General features: G+C 35.5%; 3 protein-coding genes and 2 pseudogenes across 9 annotated transcripts; 1 reads left to right on the top strand and 4 right to left on the bottom strand.

The window, feature by feature from the left end:
• Positions 1-1,006: 1,006 nt before the first annotated feature.
• On the bottom strand, positions 1,007-5,971 carry LOC18042461 (39S ribosomal protein L45, mitochondrial). Its single transcript, XM_006433127.2, has 12 exons — positions 5,766-5,971; positions 5,459-5,499; positions 5,235-5,335; positions 5,009-5,089; positions 4,815-4,897; positions 4,177-4,228; positions 3,646-3,735; positions 3,098-3,166; positions 2,835-2,936; positions 2,655-2,723; positions 2,021-2,077; positions 1,007-1,556 (listed from the first exon to the last, which is right to left on the bottom strand). Exons 1-12 carry the CDS (start codon positions 5,837-5,839, stop codon positions 1,470-1,472), a joined length of 906 nt encoding a protein of 301 aa, XP_006433190.1. The 5' UTR covers positions 5,840-5,971; the 3' UTR covers positions 1,007-1,469.
• A 4,482-nt stretch (positions 5,972-10,453) lies between these two features.
• On the bottom strand, positions 10,454-16,266 carry LOC18040286 (annotated as a pseudogene).
• On the bottom strand, positions 15,126-18,011 carry LOC18040285. 7 transcript variants are annotated; one of them, XR_002905626.1, is made up of 9 exons: positions 17,600-18,011; positions 17,320-17,399; positions 17,035-17,095; positions 16,699-16,756; positions 16,486-16,546; positions 16,042-16,114; positions 15,893-15,944; positions 15,601-15,720; positions 15,126-15,350 (listed from the first exon to the last, which is right to left on the bottom strand). XR_002905626.1 is itself a non-coding variant. In XM_024185078.1 (8 exons), the coding sequence occupies exons 1-7, from the start codon at positions 17,927-17,929 to the stop codon at positions 15,628-15,630; spliced, it is 756 nt and encodes a 251-aa protein (XP_024040846.1). In that variant the 5' UTR covers positions 17,930-18,011; the 3' UTR covers positions 15,126-15,350; positions 15,601-15,627. The 7 variants fall into 7 exon arrangements, 5 of the variants coding, with proteins under 5 accessions (XP_024040846.1, XP_006433180.1, XP_024040845.1 ...); XR_002905625.1 differs by having other exon boundaries at positions 15,601-15,944; XM_024185078.1 differs by lacking the exon at positions 15,893-15,944.
• A 445-nt stretch (positions 18,012-18,456) lies between these two features.
• LOC18040242 (UPF0603 protein At1g54780, chloroplastic) lies at positions 18,457-20,334 on the top strand. The gene is made up of 3 exons (XM_006433115.2): positions 18,457-19,076; positions 19,203-19,395; positions 19,899-20,334. The coding sequence occupies exons 1-3, from the start codon at positions 18,618-18,620 to the stop codon at positions 20,144-20,146; spliced, it is 900 nt and encodes a 299-aa protein (XP_006433178.1). The 5' UTR covers positions 18,457-18,617; the 3' UTR covers positions 20,147-20,334.
• Positions 20,335-20,528: 194 nt separating this feature from the next.
• Positions 20,529-21,361, bottom strand: part of LOC18040241 — a 1,424-nt pseudogene continuing 591 nt past the window's right edge.

The raw sequence follows: 21,361 nt of genomic DNA, 5'->3' as shown, positions 1-21,361 counted from the left end.
TTCTTCTTTTTGCTCTTCTTCTTGCTTATCTTGATTGTCTCTATATTTTCATTTATGCTAACCATTTTCTTTGGAGCTTTTGATTGAGAAGCATCTGGTGGCAATGTTGCTTCCTTTTCTAGTTTCTTCTCTTCAGATTGTGTAGGAGAAACTGTGGTAGAAGCACCAATGCGTTCGATTTCGGATGCCCCCTTGCCGCCTATGTCTTGTTCATTGCTAGAGGTCTTGGCTTGCTCACCTTCATGTGGTGGTGTTGCTTGAGCCATGGGTTGCACCATTTGGGTACTCTTAGAGCTGGCTTCATTGGATCCTGCTGGTGCCTGAGCTATCTGGCGAGGCATAGGACTGCTGGATATTATACTCTTGTGGGCGTGCCTTGCTAAAAATTTCATGAGGTTGTAGAGCCTACGGCAAATGTTAAGAGATTGGAACTGCTTTTCCCTTTGATCCATTTCTTGGGCGTATTATATTTTTCCTTTTGATGTGTGAATGTGAATGGAGCGGTTAAATCAATGTTAAGGCCGCTAAGAAGATGGCTTTCTTGGCAGAAGTTAATGCGCTGTGAGAATAAATTGACTAGGAAAGGTTTTGTTCTTTTCTTTGCTTGCTTGACAGAACTGTAAAAGTTTTCTGGCAAACCAGCTTCTGTTTAGAGCAACAAGATTCTGTACGAAAACAAGAAGGGTAAAAAGATTTTTGAAATGGAATTTCTATGAAGGATTGTTGTATTGAGAAGAGCTTTTTCAATTTTCACTAACTTGGCATAGGTCACTTATCAAATTGAAGCAAATATCATCCAAGCCTATATAATGTCACCAGAGTTGCAGAAATTACACTACTGTAGAGCACTGTGTTCAATCTCTCAGCTGAAGTAACAAGCCAACTAACATAACTAACTACTAAGTAATTAGCTAAACTGAGCAAAACAAAGGTCAGTTGAGCAAAACAAAAATAAAAATAGACAAAAAGAATAGAAATAAAACTTAAAAAGAAATAAAGAGCGATTTTTATCTCTGGATTCTTAGCTTCTGTTACAACATCAAACCTTTATTGTTAGGTACATTGCTAAAATTATTCATAAACTTTTCATCTATAAGATATAATATTTAAGATTTCCCAAATCTAATGTTTTCAATATTTACAGGATAATCTCTCCAACATTATATCTATATTTTTCCTCAAAATAAAAAATGCACGGCCACAACTTTGAGATCATCTGTTGATGCAGTTATTCTCGCCCAAAATTGAACTGCATTACGGAAGGTAATTAAAATGGAGAATATGAAGCTGAGATAACTTATTACGCTGAATTCTGATCTTGACTGATTAAAAAACACAAGGAAATTTTTTTTATTTTATAGGGACTCAATAAATTACAAAAATAAGATACAAAATTGGGCAACAAAACATAACATTGTACTTGGGTCATCAGCATGACAGAATTATTGTCCACTCAAAGGATCACCAGACTAGATTTTAATCCGCCCACACAGCCGCCAGTAAGCCCCAGGATGAAAGAGAGATTTTTCAAAAACCCAGATGTCACGGACAAGAACCTGAGAAGCATGTAAACCATCAGTTAATGCTGTAAGTGGATGAAAAATATATGTTAGTATTACTGTAAGAGGATGAAAAATATGCCAAAGGGCAAATTAGATTCAAATTAGCGAATTGTAAATTACTAGACTAATCATTAATGTGTTAGCGCGCTTGCAGAGGAATCAAGAGAACAGAAGTTAAAATGTCAGGGTAAGAAACTTAGTGAATAAAGCATCAGACTTAAAAGTGGAAACAATGTATTCCAAATATCCATCACAACATGGATTGTTGTCCTAAAAGTTGTGCAAAAATTCTTGGATCTTTCTAATCCAACATCACAAGAAAAACATTTACACAGAACAAAGGAAAAACTTGTTGAACTTTTGATGCCTGTATTGCTGTTTACTCATAAACAAAAAATACTATATACAGTACATTTGAATAGAATTTTGTAAGCAACCATGAAAAAGGAAAACACTACCTCCTTAGTTTTATCTCCGGCAACAGTGACACCTTTTGAATCATATGCTTCAAACTTCTGCAGAGTACAAGAGGTACATAATTTGCCTAGTTCTCAACAAATGGATATTCAACAAAAAGCAAAAGAAATAATTACGGTCAAATGTAACCAGAAATTCCGGTGTACACAATAAATAAACCATCACTAGCTCCCAAACAAAAAAGAAGAAAGTGTGCGATGCATAAATCAATACGTAGCAAATGCTATGTACAGTGTGATAACTTGATTTTCCAAAGATGTCTAAATGCATAAAGATATCTATGATATGGTGAATATAAAAAATACATAGCATTATAATACTAAATAAACATTTTAATAGAAGATGAAGATTATGAAAACTCAAATTATGGGACCTAAATCCTAGCTTTGTTTAATTTGCCCTTCAAATTTCACTCTATAACCAGTCACTTAGCAACAGGCCTCCACCACTTTTGAAAAACAATAAAAATCAGAACCCTTCATTTAACCAGTCAATTTTGCGCAGCCTGAACTATAATTTGAATGGGACAAGCCCATTTGGGCACTTGATTGCCATTAAAAAGAATTTAAGATACAATTAAATAAGAAAGAATATTAATTAATATGGACAGTTCACCTGCTTCGCCAAAAACTCGAGCGTAAGCTGTACGAACACTTTATTGAGGTCATTTCGATCAACACCAATCTGTAAATGATAAAAGAAAAGAAGGTTTAACTCATAAAAGTAAAGGGATGCATTATTGTCTCAGTTCAAAGAAACTGGATTATAATTTAAAAAATTGAAAATAACACTTGCCAGCCGAGCACGCAGTGTTCGCATCTTTATAATTGGTTCAATCAATTCCCAATTAACTGAACTCCACATGGATTCTCTTTGTTTAATTTCGTTCTTAAGTGCCTGTTATTAGACAACCGTAGTTAGTGACTCAGAAGTTAAACAATATGCTATGTAAAATTTGGGTGGAAGCTAACATTCTAAGTAGCAAAATTTCAAAATGGGACTCTTTTAAAAAAAAACAGAAAAGAAAAAAAGAGCAAAAAAATAGAATAGAAGCATACAGAATACATTTTCTCCGTAACAGCTTTCCTTAATGATGTTTTGTCACCATTTGCCATCAAAGTGTTTATCTGGAAAAGAAACACATTCATCATCATGCACAGAGAAAATCCAATATCAATTCCAAAAAAAAAAAAATCGTATCACATCACCAGAATGCTAATAAAGATAAAAAGGAAAGGTACCGCATTAGACTCACGGGAAACAATTTGTTCTATATTTTCTGGTTTTGGAAGAATACATAAAATAGAAAAGCTTATACAATTCCATCATTTAAACAGAGTTGAATCCTTGACTTTCTTCTGCCATACAAAGCCTCACTAATGAGGTCAATTTGTATTAATTAAGAACAAAGGAAATTTACCTCTAGGAATGTCTAACTTTTTCATGTAGTTACATGAATGACAATTCCATTATAGACTTTGTTCACCAAAATAAATAAATAAATAAAGGGTTTTTGCTCTCAAATTTGATTCTGTACCATGCAACCTTTACAAACAAATAGACATCCCTAATCTCTAGAAAAAGGAGACAATATTACAAAACATACCTCCTTATACAAGTCTACAGCCTCTGTGTAGAATTTCTGTTTTGAATAACCAGATTTCCTCAACTTTGCAATCGCATAGGCACTTTTGAGCTGCAAATTAAAATTTGGACACACAAATAAACTTGACAGTAGTGATGTCAAAAGTGTTCACCGAGTTGAGTTCCTCGAGGACACAAGTCGTACATGCATCAATGAGTAGTACTCAACAGATAACCTTAAGATTAATATAAACACCAAATAAAGTAGAGACATAAATAACTCAAGGCAACTACCAAAATATTTGAAGCCCAACAGGACACACATGACATCAGAAGAGGAGGTGAAGGATCAGCTTCAATTTCTCTCTCTTTTTTGGGTCATAAAATTCAATTCTTATCACAAACCAATTGAGGAACTGAAAAGAGAAAGGGTGAGAGGAGGGCAACAGAGCATTCTGGTTTGAGGTGCCAACCATTGCATAATTATAGAAGACAAAGAAATGGATTGAACAAGAATTTATGACAAATTATAGGCAGAACATAAGAACTTCACCTCTAGAATGATATCATCTTTCGTTCTTCTCCAGCCATCTCTTGTGAACCATCTGTTACAAAACAACAAACAATCTATCAGGGAAAAGGACAGAAACATATAATAGATTCTTCAGAATAACTAGAAAAGGTTAGTGAATAAAGAATGACACCAGCCTACAGAGTCTAAAAATTTCCTACAGAAAAATTAGCGAATTTGACTAGTTTTCCCTACTGTTTCTCCAGAATAATACAGTATAAGCTTTTTATTTCCTCTAACCATGTCCATAAGAAGTGGAGAATAGAATATTTGGAAATGCAAAACGAGGAGTGAGTATGCTGTCCAAACTGATAGAATCCTTAGCAGCTGCATTTCTAAAATCGTATTTCAACTCTCAAGATTAATTAAAAGGACTATTTTTCCCTTCAACCAAAATGGATGTTAATTTGAAAAAGTTTCACGATATATGAGAGAAATTTTGAATCCTCAAAGATAAGCAATGCACATAAAAGCTACACATAGCTGATGAGAAATTTCTCAAAATACTGCCAACTAATTTAAAGGATTATTCTAGTCACTCCTATCTGGTGAAATAATTGTTTTTTAAAAAACATAAGCTTGGGAAACCAAATTTAAAACTCACTTGAAATCCAACTAACCTCCGCCAAAATGGGATAGCTTCACGAGGTGCATAAGGCTCATAGATGAATCCAGGGCTCGAAATGGACACTTTAAGGGCACCCTGCTTAAGAAAGCATTTGCTTGTGATTAAAATTCACCATGTTTGACAGAAGCAAAAAAGTGACAAGGAGAAAAATTCACTTATTTACATATCAAGGTAAAGATAACACACCATCTGCCGTGCTTGTGCAGGCGCTTTTGGTTGTGCAGTTGCAAACCTTTTTTCATTCAAATAGAGCAGTGATTTGGGAGCCTAACATAAGAAAAAAGCAACACAACGTTTTAAATATCTTTAAATTTGAACATTCAAAACAGACATAAGCACAGACTCTAGAGATACAATCATAAACTAACAGTAAAATCCAATCACTCTAATATGTATTTTCACAGAAAGTTACCAATGAAGAACGGAGTGTCATTGTGCTTCCACGGGTCCAGGGAAGAGCGCCGTGGTCCTTACATAAGCAAGAAGAAATATTCTGGCTGTAAATTTCAGGAACTGCTCACACAGAATGTCATATGAATGATGGAAAGGCTTGTGCATCATCTCATTTAGAAAAACATGCATGAAAGTAACAATAATGAAGAGCAATTCAGGTAGTAAGTCATTGTTTAAAATTACCAATTGAAACACCACTTGAATAACTTCTTGAGCTCCCAAGCCTACAGACATGAACTTTACATGAAAATGACTTCAACTAAATGAAAAAAATATCAACTTCAATATGCAAACACATTTACTCTATACTCAAAAGAAAACGGACGATGTCACACAAATATATGAATAGTATCAAATGCGTTGAACAATGAGCCAAATGAGAAAGTGGGTTCTTCCTAAAGACAATAAAGAGAAAAGTTTTATACTCAAAATCAGAACTTTCTTGCATTTTCCGCGGAACCAAACAGATATTACTCAAAAATTCACTTACAGATACGCAGATTCTGAAACCCCAACTGTTCTATTCAGAGCATGATTTGTCAGTAATCTTCTTAAAAATGCCATTTTTTTATTTCTTTTGTGGCAAAAGAAATAAGAATTCAAACCCCTACGTAATGATCAATGATTATTAGCTCATTCAGATCATGAGAACAAGAGAGAGAGGTTTTGTTGAATTAAAGGGTTTTAGGAGGTAGCATGGGGAGGCATGCCGCAACATTTAAGTCGATGCAGTGTTCTATAATTTTAGTAATATACGACATGTTGCTCTATTATCATGAACTTACACGACATATCCGTAGATAAAGATATAATTGAATGGCATGTCGGATTAATATACTTTTTTCATCAACATCGTGATTATTTTTTGACCTATTACTCCTTTCTAATTGTCTTATATGTCTTGTCAACTACCCATTATGAATAAGGATGACATGTCGGGGATAAAAAGATATTCTCACTTTTATCTCCCGGTAAGATCATTTAAGGTATGATAACTGTAATCCAAGGCATGATAATTTTAATCCACAGCCAGTAGGGGTGTTAAAAAAACCCGCCCGGACCCGGCCAATCCGGTCCGGGCAAAACCCGGACCGCATATACTGAAAAAGCGGATCCGGGTTTCAGAATTTAAAACCCGGACATTTCCGGGCACGGTCCGGGTTCAGCACCTAAAACCCGGAACTTGGACCCGTTTTCCGAATAAACTAAAAAAAAAAACTAAAACCAGTTACCCAAACCCAAATCGCAAAACACCCAAATCCGAAAATCCCTAATTCCCCAAATCGCAAAACACCCAAACCCAAAGGCATAAGCAGCGACGCTGCCACCGTCACCGTCGGCTAGCACCCATTGTCAGTCCGTCACCGTCGCCCCTCGGCACTCGACAGTCAGAATCATCTCTTCTCGTTTCTTTTACGGAATTAAGGTGTTGTGCTCTAGTTTTTTATTAACAGGTGGTGATGACATCAAAAATCCAAAATCTGAAATCTTAAACTTAGAAGCAAAATTCTGAAGAGGCTTCATTTCTTGCCCTTACTTTCACGCGATCAATAGGAGTGCTGTCAGCTTTATTTTGTGAGATAAGCCGTTGAGTAATATGCGGATCCCTTCAGCCATCAGCTCCTGAATGATTGGCAATACGATTTGTGGTTTATTGGCAATACGGTTTGTGGTTTATCTTTCCAATTTCGATTTATTTCTCCACTGTTTTCAAGGTAGCATGAAATCAAAAGACAAATATCTGATTTAGAAATTTTTTTTGAAATAATTGTTTGCGGGCTTAAAAGCCCGGAAGACAAAACCCGGACCTGGGACACGCCGGGCTCAAGCCCGGACCGGACATGCAAAAGCCGGGTTTTGTCCGGGTCCGGGTTTCAATTTTTGGCGTCCGGTCCGGCCCCGGGTTGCACCAAACCCGGACCGGACTCGGGGTTTTGCCAAGCCTAACAGCCAATGGCGGACCTAAACGTGGAGCCCGGTCTAGTCCAGAAAAAACCGTTATACCCCTTATTTTTTCATTAATTTAGTAAAATAATAAAGTTTTTATTTTATTTTCATATATATCCCTAACTTAATTACCTTCATGTTTTCATCAATTTAGTATAATAATAGAATTTTTATTTTATATTCAAATACGTCCCTAACTAATTACTTTTTTTTTTTGTATCAATTTAGTATAACAATAAGGTTTCTATATTATATTCAAATAGGTCTCTAACTAATTACCCTTATATTTTCATCAATTTAGTATAACAACAGAGTTTTTATTTTATACTTAAATATGTCCCTAACTCAATTACCCTTATGTTTTCATTAATTTTTTTTTTATAAAAATAGAGTTTTTATTTTATTTATAAATATGTCCCTAATTTAATTATATTATTTTCAATTGAAATTAGTTTATTATTGAAACATTGACTAATAATACTTTTATAATTTGAAAGGATAGATAAATTTTTAATTGTTTAATTTATTAAGTCTGGTAATTTGGTACTTCACTTCAAACATAAGAGTTTTACTTGCAATTTTTAATTGATTGTAATTTCATGTATTGATCTATTTTAATTTCAAATTCTTAATTGATTTTTTAATCCTTATATAATTACATGTTATTATAGGTTGCAATGTCAGATTCTATAATTGAAAAATAGTATTTTCATATTTGAGTTGCCTTTTATTTTCTACTCTTTTTTATAATTATTTTCATATATAGTACATATTTAGAGTGATAAGGTTTTTGGTATTCCTTCTTATTTAATGTACTTATTTTTACATATAAATTTTTATGTTTCCTTCAAAATATAAATTTTAAAATTTAGCTTGGGATAATATTAAGTCCTAGGTCCGCCTCTGTCCACAACAACAACATAATATTGGTCAGGAAACATTTCCAGCAAATAGAAACAGAGAATTTTTGTCATTATATATATATATATAGTGTAAATGAGAAGTAAAAGAGCAAGCAATGAATCATACAAGCTGCTTCCTGCTTCCATAGAAGCAATGCGTAAACACACTGCAGGGCTGCAGCCATTGCTAGCTACAAATAAATTTTTTTATAGCAATATAGATTTAAAGGAATTTCTCTGCAAAATTTATACATGAGAGAAGAAAATGTTCTGCTAATTACAAAAACTCTCACTTCACCAAAATTGGAAAATTAATTAAACAAATTAAAAATTATTGACGTTTCTTCATGGATTTTTATAATATTACATCGATAAATATATATATATATATTTATAATCCACCAAGATGGTGGGAGGTTAAGTCGGACTCCTACCTGTAAATAAAATCAATTAATGAAAGAACATAAGGAGGGAGATATAAACCAAAACCTCCCAAGAAAAGCAAATAACTTAGTGATCCAATAAAACCAATTCAAATCAAGGTAATTAATGCCGAATGTATGGAATTCCAAGAGTATCCGAATGAAGAATGCTTGATAAACCGGTTGGAAGATCACCAAAATTGAAAAATCGTTGACAGGTCTGATGAGTACAAGCCCAATTGGCCATAAAATCAGCAGCAGATGTAGCTTCTCGAAAAACATGTATAATAATAATAGATGAGCGAGAAGCCAATGCCCGAGCATGCCTAAGAAGGTAAGTAAAATCCTATCGTACAAAACTACTTGAATTAGCCCAAGAAACTACAGTGGCTGAATCCAATTCTACCTCAAGATTAGAAAAACAAAGCTGAGCAGCAAGATTTAAACCCTCCAACAGAGCCATTAATTCAGCAAAAAGAATAGATTAGTGCCCTAAAAAGAAACCAGAAGCAGCTAATATCGCGCCTTGATGTTATCGCAAAACACCAGCAGTAGCAGTCATGTCTGGGTTTCCCTTAGAACAACCATCCACACTCAACTTCACCACCCTCGGTGGCGGTTTCATCCAAGAAACCAATCGAGGTGGTCTACGGGGAGACATGATAATCCTCAATCCCTCCCCAATCTGAGTGTCCAAAATGCCTTTCAACTGAGATGTCTTGAAGCCAAACGCGTCACTAACCAGCCTAATATCCAAGAGCACTCTAAAAATAACAGTGTTCATATTAAAGGCAACTGAATCGTACCCGAGAGTGTTTCGAGCCTTCCAAACATGCCATAGAACGAAACATGGGAGAATGACTCGAATATATTTTAAAGAATGGTAACACCGTCGCCAGTGACTAAGCAAAGCATGAGGAGACAAAAAAGGGAGACACAGACGACCAATCATTGAGTAAAACTGCCGCCAAACCTGTTGAACCACTGGGCAATCCAAAAATAAGTGTATGACAGTCTCAACATCCCGATTACAAAGACACCGAGAAACCATGTGAAAACCCCTAAAGCACAAAGCATCATCCGTGGCCAAGAAACCATTCAATAAACGCCACAAGATAAAAGAAACACGCGAAGGAATATGTTGTTGCCAAATTAAAGAAAAGACCTCATTCTGGCTACGGGACCCACGTACAAATTCCCAGCTACTCCTTAGAGAAAAATTCCCATCCCTAGATATAGCCCAACGGAGTATATCTAACCCAGTACCAGAAATAAGTACTAACACAATTTATTCAACAGCTGAAGATATCAGTATTGATAAAAGCTTCCCCTTGTCCGAATCCACACCACACCAAAAAGAAGATATTGGGGCCATAGAAGCTGTTGAAGGATTAAAATGAAAGAGAGGCATAGAGTCAAGCCAGCAATCATACCAGAAACTACTACCACCTGATCTAACCAGCCAACGAATATAAGGTTCAACAATGCAATGAATCGAGCATAATCTTCTCTACAAAGGAGAGGCAGAATAGCAAAATTGAACCATACTTGAATTCTCAGTTTTACAATATTTAGATTTCATGAAAGAAGCCCAAAGCGAGTATTGGTCTCGAAACCGCCACCATAGCTTCATCTCGAAAGCATCGGCCAAATTAGAAAAGGAACAGACTCCAAGACCACCCTCCGCCATTAGAAAACAGACAGATGGCCATCTGCACCAATGAATGCGCCGTCGAGAATCCGTATCACTCCATAAGAATCTGGTAAATAACCTCTCAAGGATCTGAATGACCGTAGCAAGTGGCCGCAGGACATGAAAAAGATGAAGCGACATAGATGAAAGCACATGCCGAATGAGTACTAACTTACCTCCAAAAGAGAGTAGCCGATTTGCCCACCCAGAAATCCTTCCCCTGAACATCGATAAATATGATAATATTGCAACTAAATGGTTAACCTTTTGATTCAAGAAGCTTCATCAACTGCATCTGTTGGACTACTAGGCACAAACGGCACGAACCCACGTCCACCAAACACTGGTCTCACGAATTTGACATCAAATTTTCTCCAAAAGTAATGAACTGTTGTTGTTGGATAACTTATAAGCAGCCTTAAGCCGCTGGCCCTAGGGGCTGCTTGTTGGTTGCTGCCTTGATCAGTGTTTTCGCCGTTTTCCAGGAACAGGATTCTCAAGTCTTCTAGACTTTGCATATCAGTTGCATCCGTGTCCAGTGTCTTTGTGTGTCGCAGCAGAACTGCTTCGATCAATGGCTTTGTTATGGAGCCGAATAACTGTTAGGCAACATTAAATGTCGTGCTGATTTTTGGTGTATAACAAGGAGAAATGCACATAAGATTTCTAGCAGCATACCACTGTGCTGAACAGAACAACAATTATGGTGCATGTGATCATTACTGCTGAATCTTGTGAGGATGTATCCTCAGAGCTCGAAAACTGCAATAATGTATCAGGTGACATCAATTCAAGATTCAGGCATCCGCATGATATTAAAGAACTGTCAAAGAATATCAGAAGAAACCTGGTTATAAGACAAAGCAATGGTAACTGCACCTCTCACGAGGCCTGCTCACCACATTATAAACTGGAATTTTAAAGAGTTAGCAGACGTATGGAATAAATCCAAATGAGAATAACTAAGTGTTTGATTGCTTGCTACTTGTACCTGTTGCCGAAATTCAATTTTCGCACTCTCTCCTTTTGTAATACAGTTGGTTAAATTTGCCGGGGGAAAACAAATGTCGCCCTTCCAATCAATACTAATGAAAACATAGTTGAACTAACAGCAAAAATGTTCCTGTACTGAATCAAGAATACGAAGCAAGTTAGAACAGCAGGAGCCATATTCTTTCATCTAGTTCGCTGATCATGGAGCAAAAACTATGGCAGCAGTTAAATTGTTTCCGTTACTTCACACTTCAGTTCCAGTTGGCTATTATGGCATCGAGATAGTGCAACATCATTCTTGAGTAGTTTACTTGCTTGCAGCGAAGTATAAACTCTTAAGAGCCCAATAGAAGAATATAAATTACCTTGCATTGCTGGCTTTCCATTTGTCAATATCCAAGGCATCCATGAAAACATATAAGAATATAAAAGTTTCCGCAATGAATGAAATTGTTGCAAATGCATGCCTGAAATCATCAGCCATTATGAGGATTTAAACTTTTGTCACCACCCATGCTCATCATTAGTCCTACATGTACATTTCCACAAGTCTAGCTTAGTTATAAAAAAAGCTGAAAGATCTCTCATATCTGCTAGAAGTTAAGAACCATAGGCAAAGAAACTAACAGAAAAGAGTAAACAATGCTTGAGAAAAGTAATTAAATGGCTATAGATGTCAAAGAAAGATTATGTTACATTCAGTTTCTAATCCATTTAAAGTTGAGGAATGTGTGGAAATTTTCAGGAGAAAAAGAGAGAGAGAGATAGTGAAGCTGAAAGGACGTGATCTCACTTGGTTGTTATCCGTGAACTTTCAGTGACACTGTGCCATGTATAGTGAGACATGATTATGCCACAAAAGAAAATTGTCAAAATACCACTAAGATTTAAGAGCTGCATGAAAAAGAAAAAAAAAAAAGAAATTAAGTTAGTCTTAAAAATAAATTAATTCAGGCACAATGCTCCTCTTTAACTCGAAAAATAGTTATCTAGTCTCAACAATCCCTAAGCTTGCTATATTTGTATAATATGAAAAGTTTAGATGAGACTGATTGATTATCAATTCAATGGTGAGGTCATTGAAGAAATGATGAAAATATACCAAGAATCAGTAGTCAAGGCCGTACCTCAGCTAATATGCACGACAAATAAGCCATAAGCATCATGGGTGCTCCTTCACGGTCCGTAGAATGCCTGCTGATTCATGAACAATGATGTAAGGATATATAGACCTAAATGCATGCATGTAAGTTTTAATCTTCCATTTCTGCAAAATATGGTCATATTATTAGATTCATCAGCGACAAAAAAAAAAAAAAACCTCCCTTACTCAATTGCAGCAGATTATTTACCTTAAAAAATAAAGTGTTTTTATGATATAAGCACTTAAGAGCCCCAGCTGAAACATTGTGATATGAAGAATTAGAAAATTGAATCATCAGAAAACTTCCGTTTATCAAACTAACAGGACAAAAGGCAAGATATAGCTAACTTGGCTAGCAGCTACGGAGTTAGGCACAAAATTCATTAATTGGCATGTGTTAAAATTGCTCTTATAATCTGTGTTTCAATGTAATTTTAATAACTGAAGAACAACGGAATGATAGTGACTTACAACTATACCGAGGGCAGTGCTGGTGAAGTAGAGATAAAGAAAGGTGCCCAACAAATTTAAGGCAACTGTACCATCAATGTTGTTGAAGTCGAATGATTGTATTGCATTGAAAAGCACAATAGAGGTTGCATCATTCACCACTCCTTCCCCAAATACAATGCTATAAAGGAACGGCGTTTCATCTTGACTGAGAACCTTCAACAAGATAAAAAAGATCACTCGTCAGTGGCATACATCAACTATCTGCATCAACTACTAAATACGATCACAGCACTATTGAATGCACCTGTAATGTACACACTGAATCAGTTGCTGATAATATGGCACCAATAGCTGCACATACAAGAAAAAAATGCAATCAGTACACATGAGTGAATTCTAACTCGTGTATAATATGAATAATCATACACTAGATAGAGTCACCGAGGAAATCTTGAATGCGTAAGCTTGTCATGCCCATTTTCTTAAATATCGAAAAGGCACCTGAAAATTTTTTAGTGAAGAAAGTATGTGGTTATTAGAAAAGTTATTCATCAATTTACAGATCAGCAATGAATGATTTGCATTAGAGGATGTTCATGAGAAACTCTTGATGTTACCTACTGAAATGAGGTAGAATGAAATAACTGTGCCACATATTCCAAACAACAATATAGTAGTAAAATTCTTGAAAAATTGCTTCTTCTTGACCTGGAATCTGATCAATCAAATCTTGAATGTTAGATACAACAACCAATAAGTATCTTCATCAAACAAATTAATATATGTGGTGAAAATTCCCAAGGAACTTCATATAAAAAATATCAAAGCCCCATAATAATGTTTATTAATTACCACTCAAAAATTTCACTTGTAAGACAAGAACTTTACTGTTTCATTGATCATTAGAAGTGTAGAAATTTAATTTTGTCCAATTTTATTCATCATACCCAGCATTGAAAATTATAGGAGGAAGCAAGTAAAGGAAGAACAAGTCCTCATTGAACACCAACAAGTGCGAACTACGGTCTTTACTAGCCAGCAACACAACCCCTCCAGCACACAAACCCTGTAATTTTGAACATCAAGCATCAAAAACTTGACCAAAACATCATATTTTTGAACAAAACCAATCAAGAAAACTCAAGTTGATAAACCAAAAGAAGGGCTGTGATCGACTCGTTAGCCCACCGGTTTTCTTCAATAAGGTGGCCAATGATGATGCAGGCACAGAGGAGAGTGAAGAACACACTTAAGGCAATAATGGTACTAGTATTGAGAAATGATGCTGACACTTTCAGGGCTGAAAGTTGCTGTAGAGTTTCGTGGGGAGCCATAAGTTATGTCGAAAACGTAAAGCTGAATTTGGCATTCACAATGTGGGGTCAGTTTGTTCAATGAAATAAGGCAATTAAGATTTGGAAACTGAGATGGGGTAATAGCAATCACTTGTTTCTGAGCTTTAGCTATTTGTTTTTTCAGTTTAAGGCTCGGTGGAGGGAAGACTGGTAGTTGAATGCTGATGTACGAATGATTCTATGCAACGACAGCATTGCTAACTTGGAGCACCCTGCCAGATGGCACAACCGGAGTGCAGTTGGAAATTGTTTAATGTGTATTTAATTACGGTATATCACCTAAATAATTATTTGAAGGGGTTTATACGAGAATAGAAATTATCAAATTAGAATACAAGACTTTATTAAAATTCGGAAAAATTATAGTGTAATAATTTATCTGAACTTTAATAAAATTTTGGATTAGATCAATATTCTATGGGAAAAGTCTTATAAGTCCTAATTATTGTAGGGTCAAATGCCTTAAATGTGAAATGATAATTTCAAAAAATTAAGGTGTTGTAAGAATTTCTTTTTTTTTATTATTATTGTTACAAAAAAATTAAATATTTAAAAGTATTTTTATCTTTTGTTTTTATCGCTCTTTATATGAATGGTCAATGAAATTAATATACAATTAACTTGAATCAATCTGCTTGGAAGTCAGCTTTGTTTTAGCTTGTAGTTTTTGCTCATGATAATGGGATTTCCTCTCTAATCCGGCTGCTTGATTTTGATAGTTTAATCAGTCCCTACTAGGACTACAGGAGGAAGAAAACTGACTAACTTAATGATTTATACTTCGCAACTTCATTAATTGATTTGTAAGAAAGCAAATCAAAGGTTACAAATCACAGCTCGCTTACAAATCGATGAATTGTATGAAAAATTGAATGAATTGTCTCCACAATCATTTGGAATAGAAATACTCACATAAAACTAGCCTCAAGATTTTTTTTTTCTTTTTTTTTAGGACTCTATGAGCTCTAAGCTAGGTAAAGCTTGTACTAGGAGGTAGTTGCAATCTCTGAACCATTAGCAAAGCTGAATGATTGGGGAATTTTCCAATCCTTGCATCTTCGTGGTTCTGGTTAGTCAGAGTGATGCCTCATCATCCAATATACAAGTTGCACCACGTTCAAAAAGCATGTCTGAGTTGCATGATGAAGAACAAAAACAAACACGACCTGGAGCAACAGAAAAAAAGATAAAAATAAAAATCAAGTACATGATGATTCAGGGAATTCATCTTTGGGTTATTTTCTAAACAATTTAGGAAATTGTTTGGCCAAATATAGATAACTTCTCAAAGCCTTAACTGAATTGATCCCCAATGTCTTCGACTTGAAGTTTCATTTAACATATTGACTCACAATGATGTTAAAACGGAAATAGATCTCGCAAATAGTTTCCCTTAGTCAACTTGTTTCAACAAACCTGATAAACAACTTCTTGAGAATATTACTACAAAAGCGAAAGTGATATAGCAGCAGAACGTAGCTTCACACCATCATCATCCCACTTGGACTCTGGAGCAGTTGCTCCAGCAATATATGCCTGCAATAAGAGAGAAAGAAGGGCATGATGTAGCTGATGGAATAATAATTCATCAAGTTTAAACAAGAATGAAACACGACTTTCATAATTTTTATCTGGGAAAGTTCAGTTGCCAGATACACCTCAGACACATTAATAAGGGATATGCCGACAGCTGAATGGATCAACCAACCACTCAGCAATCTACGATTCAAGCTTGGGCACATGGGTGCATCTAAATGCCGCTGATGGAAATTTTTCAACACCAAAACAAGTATTTTACATTTCCTACATGGCAATACAATAATCTTACAATTTTCACAAGTGGTCCATTTAACTAACCTTGCCACTGTTAATAGCAGCTACTAGTGCCACGTGCTGCTCATCCCTACCAAATTCATAGAAGTAATAACTCCTGAAATTGATCAAACAAAAGAATAGAATACTTTAGATATTTGTAAATAATGGTAAAAAATGCTTCAATTTGATTTTCTGTCAAAAGCATACACCATGTACTCCAAAATTCACAGATATTAAACTTTCAATCATCTAGGTTGTGAACCAACAGAAAAGCATTTGGAAAGGTAGTTAAAATCCAAAGCATCCAAATTTTATTTATAGGTGTGGCCTGTAGGGTGGGAAGGGAAAGAAGGTGATTATATCCATGGTTGAATTGAATTCCTTGCAGCCTCTTTTCATTTTTCACTTGAGGCAAATATATACTTCTGCACCATTGATTACTAAGATTATACAACAACTAGTGCAGCAGCTTAAAGATAAACTTACTTGAAGCCTTCCTCTTCCCTTATCTTTATTGTTCGAGCAGAGTATAAAGTTGCACCACCTGCTATTACAGATAGATATTGACACAGGTATTGGATTTGACTAAAGAAAACAAGTCATTAAAAAAAAAAGCACTTAAGGCCATTTGTTTTCACATCTACACCAGCAAAAAGAAAGAGTTACAGAAGTAATAAGAAAGTTTGCATCATAGTGCACCTGGAACAAAGATTTTTGCTGCATCCTTCAAGGTACCAAAATCAGTAATATCTTGGGCCTGTTTGAGTTAGAGAACAGTATATAAATTCATTGAAGAATTCTTAAAGGAAGATAAAATGTGGTAATAAAAAGCATAAAGATAGTTCAATGAATAGAATGGGATGCCACCTATGACCGATCCATAATACAAGTTTATCCTTAATATGACTAATTACACTCTCAATTTAATAATTCAACAATTCATAATATCTCATGCTCTATTGAAGCTACTCTAACTTCACTATCAAATTTACATAATAAGATAAAAGAAAATTTCTGCAACTATCATTTACAGACCTCTAAGAAGGTAATCTTGAGTTGATTGGATGGGCGAATGACAACACTTAAAACTTCAGATCTGCATCAACCATTGAGAGTCAAACACAAAATGGGTAATGCTAGAATTTTCTGGAGAAACTCAATATGATTACATTTCATGTCCAGTTAATGTCAGATAACAGCCCCCTGATTTTGCAGATACGAATATATGATGTATTCCTTGTATAAAAAGGAATTTTGCAGATCTTGTTCACCGAGAGTTTTAATAAAATAGATTAAAAAACAAGGGGAGGGAACTTATACCCATCAGGAGTCGCGAATCGTGCAGCAAAGGTCTTAGGCTTCGCCTTATCCCCATAAAGAGACAACCCAGCATTGTAGTCCTAACAACACCAAGCAATTTACTTACACAATCAACCAAATTTCAAAAATTTGAGAAATATCAGCAACAGTGTATACAGTGTTTTCTGAAACACCTATCAGCTTCCTTCACCACAAGAGCTATTAAGTATTTATTAAGCCCCCTAGATTGATTAATATGCTACAAAAATAACTAGAAAAGATTGATTAAAAGAAAATGTACTTCAGGCTCAGAGATGTCCTCAAACTGAGGAGGAACGCGAATGGAAAAGCCATCACCATAGAACTGGAACCAAGACTTTGTGTTTGCAATGCCAGTAAGAGCTTTTAAAGGTGGTGAGGGAGAAGTTTCAGCTAAAGCCAAAGATTGTGCAAATGGGGGTTGTAATAAGGCTATAGAAAAGAGAGAGAGTGAGGTTGTTTTGAGAATGAATTTTCTCTTAGTAAATGTGGAAGTTTGAATGTTAGTGGGAAGGGAGATGGGATTGGGGTTTTGGGGTTTGGGGTTTGGTGGGTGAAGGGGAAAGAGGGAGAAAGAAAGAAGAATGTCCATGAGAGAGCGGAGAAGATGGTGTTATCCATAGCTGGTGAAAAATGGAGGAGATAATGTGGGGCAGGGTTCTGGTTTTTATATAATTTAGTATTGAAGGGTAGTTTCGGATTTTAAGGAAATATTAGCTTTTGTTTTGTTTTTGTTTTTTTAATGAAAGAATTCAAAAATAAGTTAAGAAAATTATAAGAAAAATGATATCCACCACACCAATAGTCTTACTAGATTATTAATTTTTACTTTTAAATTGATATGCAATAATACAATGGTAAAGCTTAAATCAAAAGATATGAAAAAGCTTAAGAAATTTAATTTTTATAATACACAAATTAAAAACTCGATTCGAAAAACGAAATGACTACTTAATCAAAAAATGATTTTATCTTTTCTTAAAAATAAATACATAAAGCCATAAAAGATTTCTCTTCACGAGTAGTTGCAGTTCCTTCGAGCTTCGAACTTCGAAGGATTTTGTTTTCCCGTATTGCCCAAAATGCCCTTGTTTGTTTCCATGGCTGACAGACGTTTATTATCTACTTTCAAAACTCAGACAACCAATCAAAAAAGCAAGAAAATACAAGCCACCCACGTAAACAAACACTCAAAAGGGGAGTGAAAACAAAAACTAAACCAAGTCTTTCTTCTTTTTTTCTTGAATTTCCCCTCCATTTTCAATCTCTTCAATTCAGCCATGGAAACCATTCTCTCTTCTCCTTCAATCTCTCCATTTCTCAACCCAAAACCTTCTTCTTCGAAGACCCTTTTCTCACCTTCTCTACATGCGCAGCAGCAAAGACAAAGTTCTCTTTTTTGCACCAAAAACATCACTTGTAGCCTCAAAAAACACAACCCTCAGTTACTAAATCCATCTTTACAGGTACCCAGAAGCTGGTTTGCTCATGCACAGCAAGGGCTGGCAGCTCTGGCTCTCTCTTTGGCACTCAGTTTTAGCCCATTACTGTACACTAATGGCAATGCACTTGCTTCTGAGTTTGATGTGCTCACTGAAGGCCCCCCAAAAGATTCCTATTTGGTTGATGATGCAGGTGTGATTAGTAAAGTTACAAAATCTGATTTGAAGCAGCTTTTGTCAGATTTGGAGTCGAGGAAGAACTTCCACATTAACTTCATCACTGTTAGGAAGCTCACTGTGAGAATTTTGGCTTTCTCTTTTTGATGATCTTTTGTGTGTTCAAAGTTGTTTTGAGTTTTGATGTTGATGAAAGTACTTGTGATTTTGGATATTGAATATTGATGATGATGCAATTGGTTGTAGAGCAAAGCTGATGCTTTTGAGTATGCTGACCAAGTATTAGAGAAGTGGTATCCTAGTGTTGAAGAGGGCAATAACAAGGGCATTGTTGTGCTTGTTACAAGTCAAAAGGAGGGGGCAGTCACAGGTGGTCCTGCATTTGTCAAAGCTGTTGGTGAAGAAGTTCTTGATGCTACCATATCTGAGAACCTTCCTGGTAACTATCCATTTTATTTTTCATGCTTGATGTTCCGAGTTTTATTATTGATTTCATCACAATGCTTGGTCGAGAATTTGAAGTAATTCAAACAAAGTAGATGATATTAGTTTAGTTGCGTTGAACCTTAAATATGATGGTAGGATAGTGAAATTGATAGAATTGCTAGCACTAGAACCAAATGTCATCGGTATTAAATTAGCCTTCAGCCAAGAGATTTTAATGAGCTGTTCAAAAAGGTTGCTGAGATTTCCTAGAACATTGTTACATTTTCAAGAGATTTCTCAGAACATTGTTATACAGTCTTTCATTGGTTTTATGTAATCAAATAGATAGACTTCATTCCTGTGTGCTGAATTAAAATCCTTGGTGCTTTTCAAATATTAACTGTCTAGAAATTCCTTGCACAATGTGCATGCTTCCTTCCATCTATCATGTTATTGAACTCTCTAGAAGTGTTGGATGCACTTTTTATAATCAGATCAATTGGTTTATATTCACAGTTTTGGCCACGGATGAAAAGTACAATGAAGCTGTTTACAGCACTGCTAAACGGCTAGTAGCTGCAATCGATGGACTTCCTGATACAGGTGGTCCAAAATTTAATGAAAATAAGCGAGAATCGAACTTCAAAACCAAGGAAGAGACAGAAGAGAAAAGGGGACAATTCAGTCTTGTTGTTGGAGGTCTTTTGGTGATTGCTTTTGTCGTTCCAATGGCACAATACTATGCGTATGTCTCCAGGAAGTGACTAAAATTTCTGATTTTAGATATTTCCAGCTACTTGCTAGAGGAAAAAAAAGAAACTTGTGTAATGCATTGTTGTACAAATGACTGTTGTAATTAATTGATGAAGAACATGAAATCAGAGGGTTGTGATAGATTTTTGCTTTGTATGTATAAAATTTGTGATAATTTCTTAATTTCTGAGTTTGAGTACATGTTGCCATTGTATCAGAGCAATTATAAGACCTTATGAAAAGTCAGTAATGATTAACAACAATTTCTGTAAGGAGACCTTTCATTAGGCTTTCTGGTTAACATCGCATATAATGCTTAATACAATCAAAATTACTCACTTCCAGTCGCAAAGGACATTACATGTTAGTACTTAATATTTATTAATGGCCGTGCATGGTGTCTTCAGAACTTAGGAACTAGAAGACATTTTGTCAGCAAAAGGAGGATCAGAATATTGTCTGGTGAGTATCTGTGTTGAAACATACTTTTTTGCAGCTTCTGTCTAAGGTATTCCATCCCAATTCACATATTTACTGGTGTCATTGCATGGTTCGGCTATGCTTGATGTTCCATGTATATCTTTTGTTTAACCACATGAAATCCTGCTGTTATGGTTCAATGGCGCACCTACAACCACACAGCAGGCCATGATAGGTTGCTCAACTGCGAAAGGAAAATGCTAGGTAAGACCGTAAGATAAGTAGGATAGAGTTGTGATCATCAGTGAAAGTACACGAATGAAAAATGTATATTCAATTTCCCAAGATATACTAACCATATTGGGAATAATTTGCAGTTAGGATGTATTTTATGGTGTATAAATCAACATATGAGATAATTAAATCTTCAAAATCGCCCTTCAGTTTTTTTACAGAGATCATGAAGCTGCTGATTGAAAGCTTTTGCAGCTTGTAGTGTCCCCTTACACATCCTCGTTCATCAGCTTTGACGGATCAGTTCCAAACTCGGCAACATTATGAGCGAAGCATCCAAGAGGACCTGTGTTGTGAATCCAAAAATTTCCGCCCCCTTGGTCGAGCAGTCTGGAAATGGCAATGTACTAAGAAAAGAGTGAGATTTTAGCTACAGGGAAACTGATTACTTATTTGCATGTATTTCCCAATTTTAAGTGAAGAAAAGCAATAAAATAGAAATTACTTGAAAGTGAAAACTAAACATTTGTCACTTAATCTGACCTTTAAGCCCTTACTTCAATGCTGCCTTC

Source organism: Citrus clementina, unplaced genomic scaffold (genome assembly GCF_000493195.1).
Source record: "Citrus clementina cultivar Clemenules unplaced genomic scaffold, Citrus_clementina_v1.0 scaffold_5, whole genome shotgun sequence".
Taxonomy (NCBI): Eukaryota; Viridiplantae; Streptophyta; class Magnoliopsida; order Sapindales; family Rutaceae; genus Citrus; species Citrus x clementina.
This window is presented reverse-complemented; position numbering and strand designations above follow the sequence as displayed.

Coding starts and splice junctions, on each gene's coding strand:
- LOC18042461 (XM_006433127.2), bottom strand. CDS start 5,839: ATGGCATTTTTAAGAAGATTACTGACAAATCATGCTCTGAATAGAACA. Junction 5,500..5,765: donor GTTTCAGAATCTGCGTATCT/GTAAGTGAATTT, acceptor TCATGTCTGTAG/GCTTGGGAGCTCAAGAAGTT. Junction 1,557..2,020: donor CCGGAGATAAAACTAAGGAG/GTAGTGTTTTCC, acceptor CATGCTTCTCAG/GTTCTTGTCCGTGACATCTG.
- LOC18040285 (XM_024185075.1), bottom strand. CDS start 17,929: ATGGACATTCTTCTTTCTTTCTCCCTCTTTCCCCTTCACCCACCAAAC. Junction 17,096..17,319: donor CGATTCGCGACTCCTGATGG/GTATAAGTTCCC, acceptor TGGTTGATGCAG/ATCTGAAGTTTTAAGTGTTG. Junction 15,945..16,041: donor CTGCTATTAACAGTGGCAAG/GTTAGTTAAATG, acceptor AATTTCCATCAG/CGGCATTTAGATGCACCCAT.
- LOC18040242 (XM_006433115.2), top strand. CDS start 18,618: ATGGAAACCATTCTCTCTTCTCCTTCAATCTCTCCATTTCTCAACCCA. Junction 19,077..19,202: donor TCACTGTTAGGAAGCTCACT/GTGAGAATTTTG, acceptor AATTGGTTGTAG/AGCAAAGCTGATGCTTTTGA. Junction 19,396..19,898: donor CATATCTGAGAACCTTCCTG/GTAACTATCCAT, acceptor TTATATTCACAG/TTTTGGCCACGGATGAAAAG.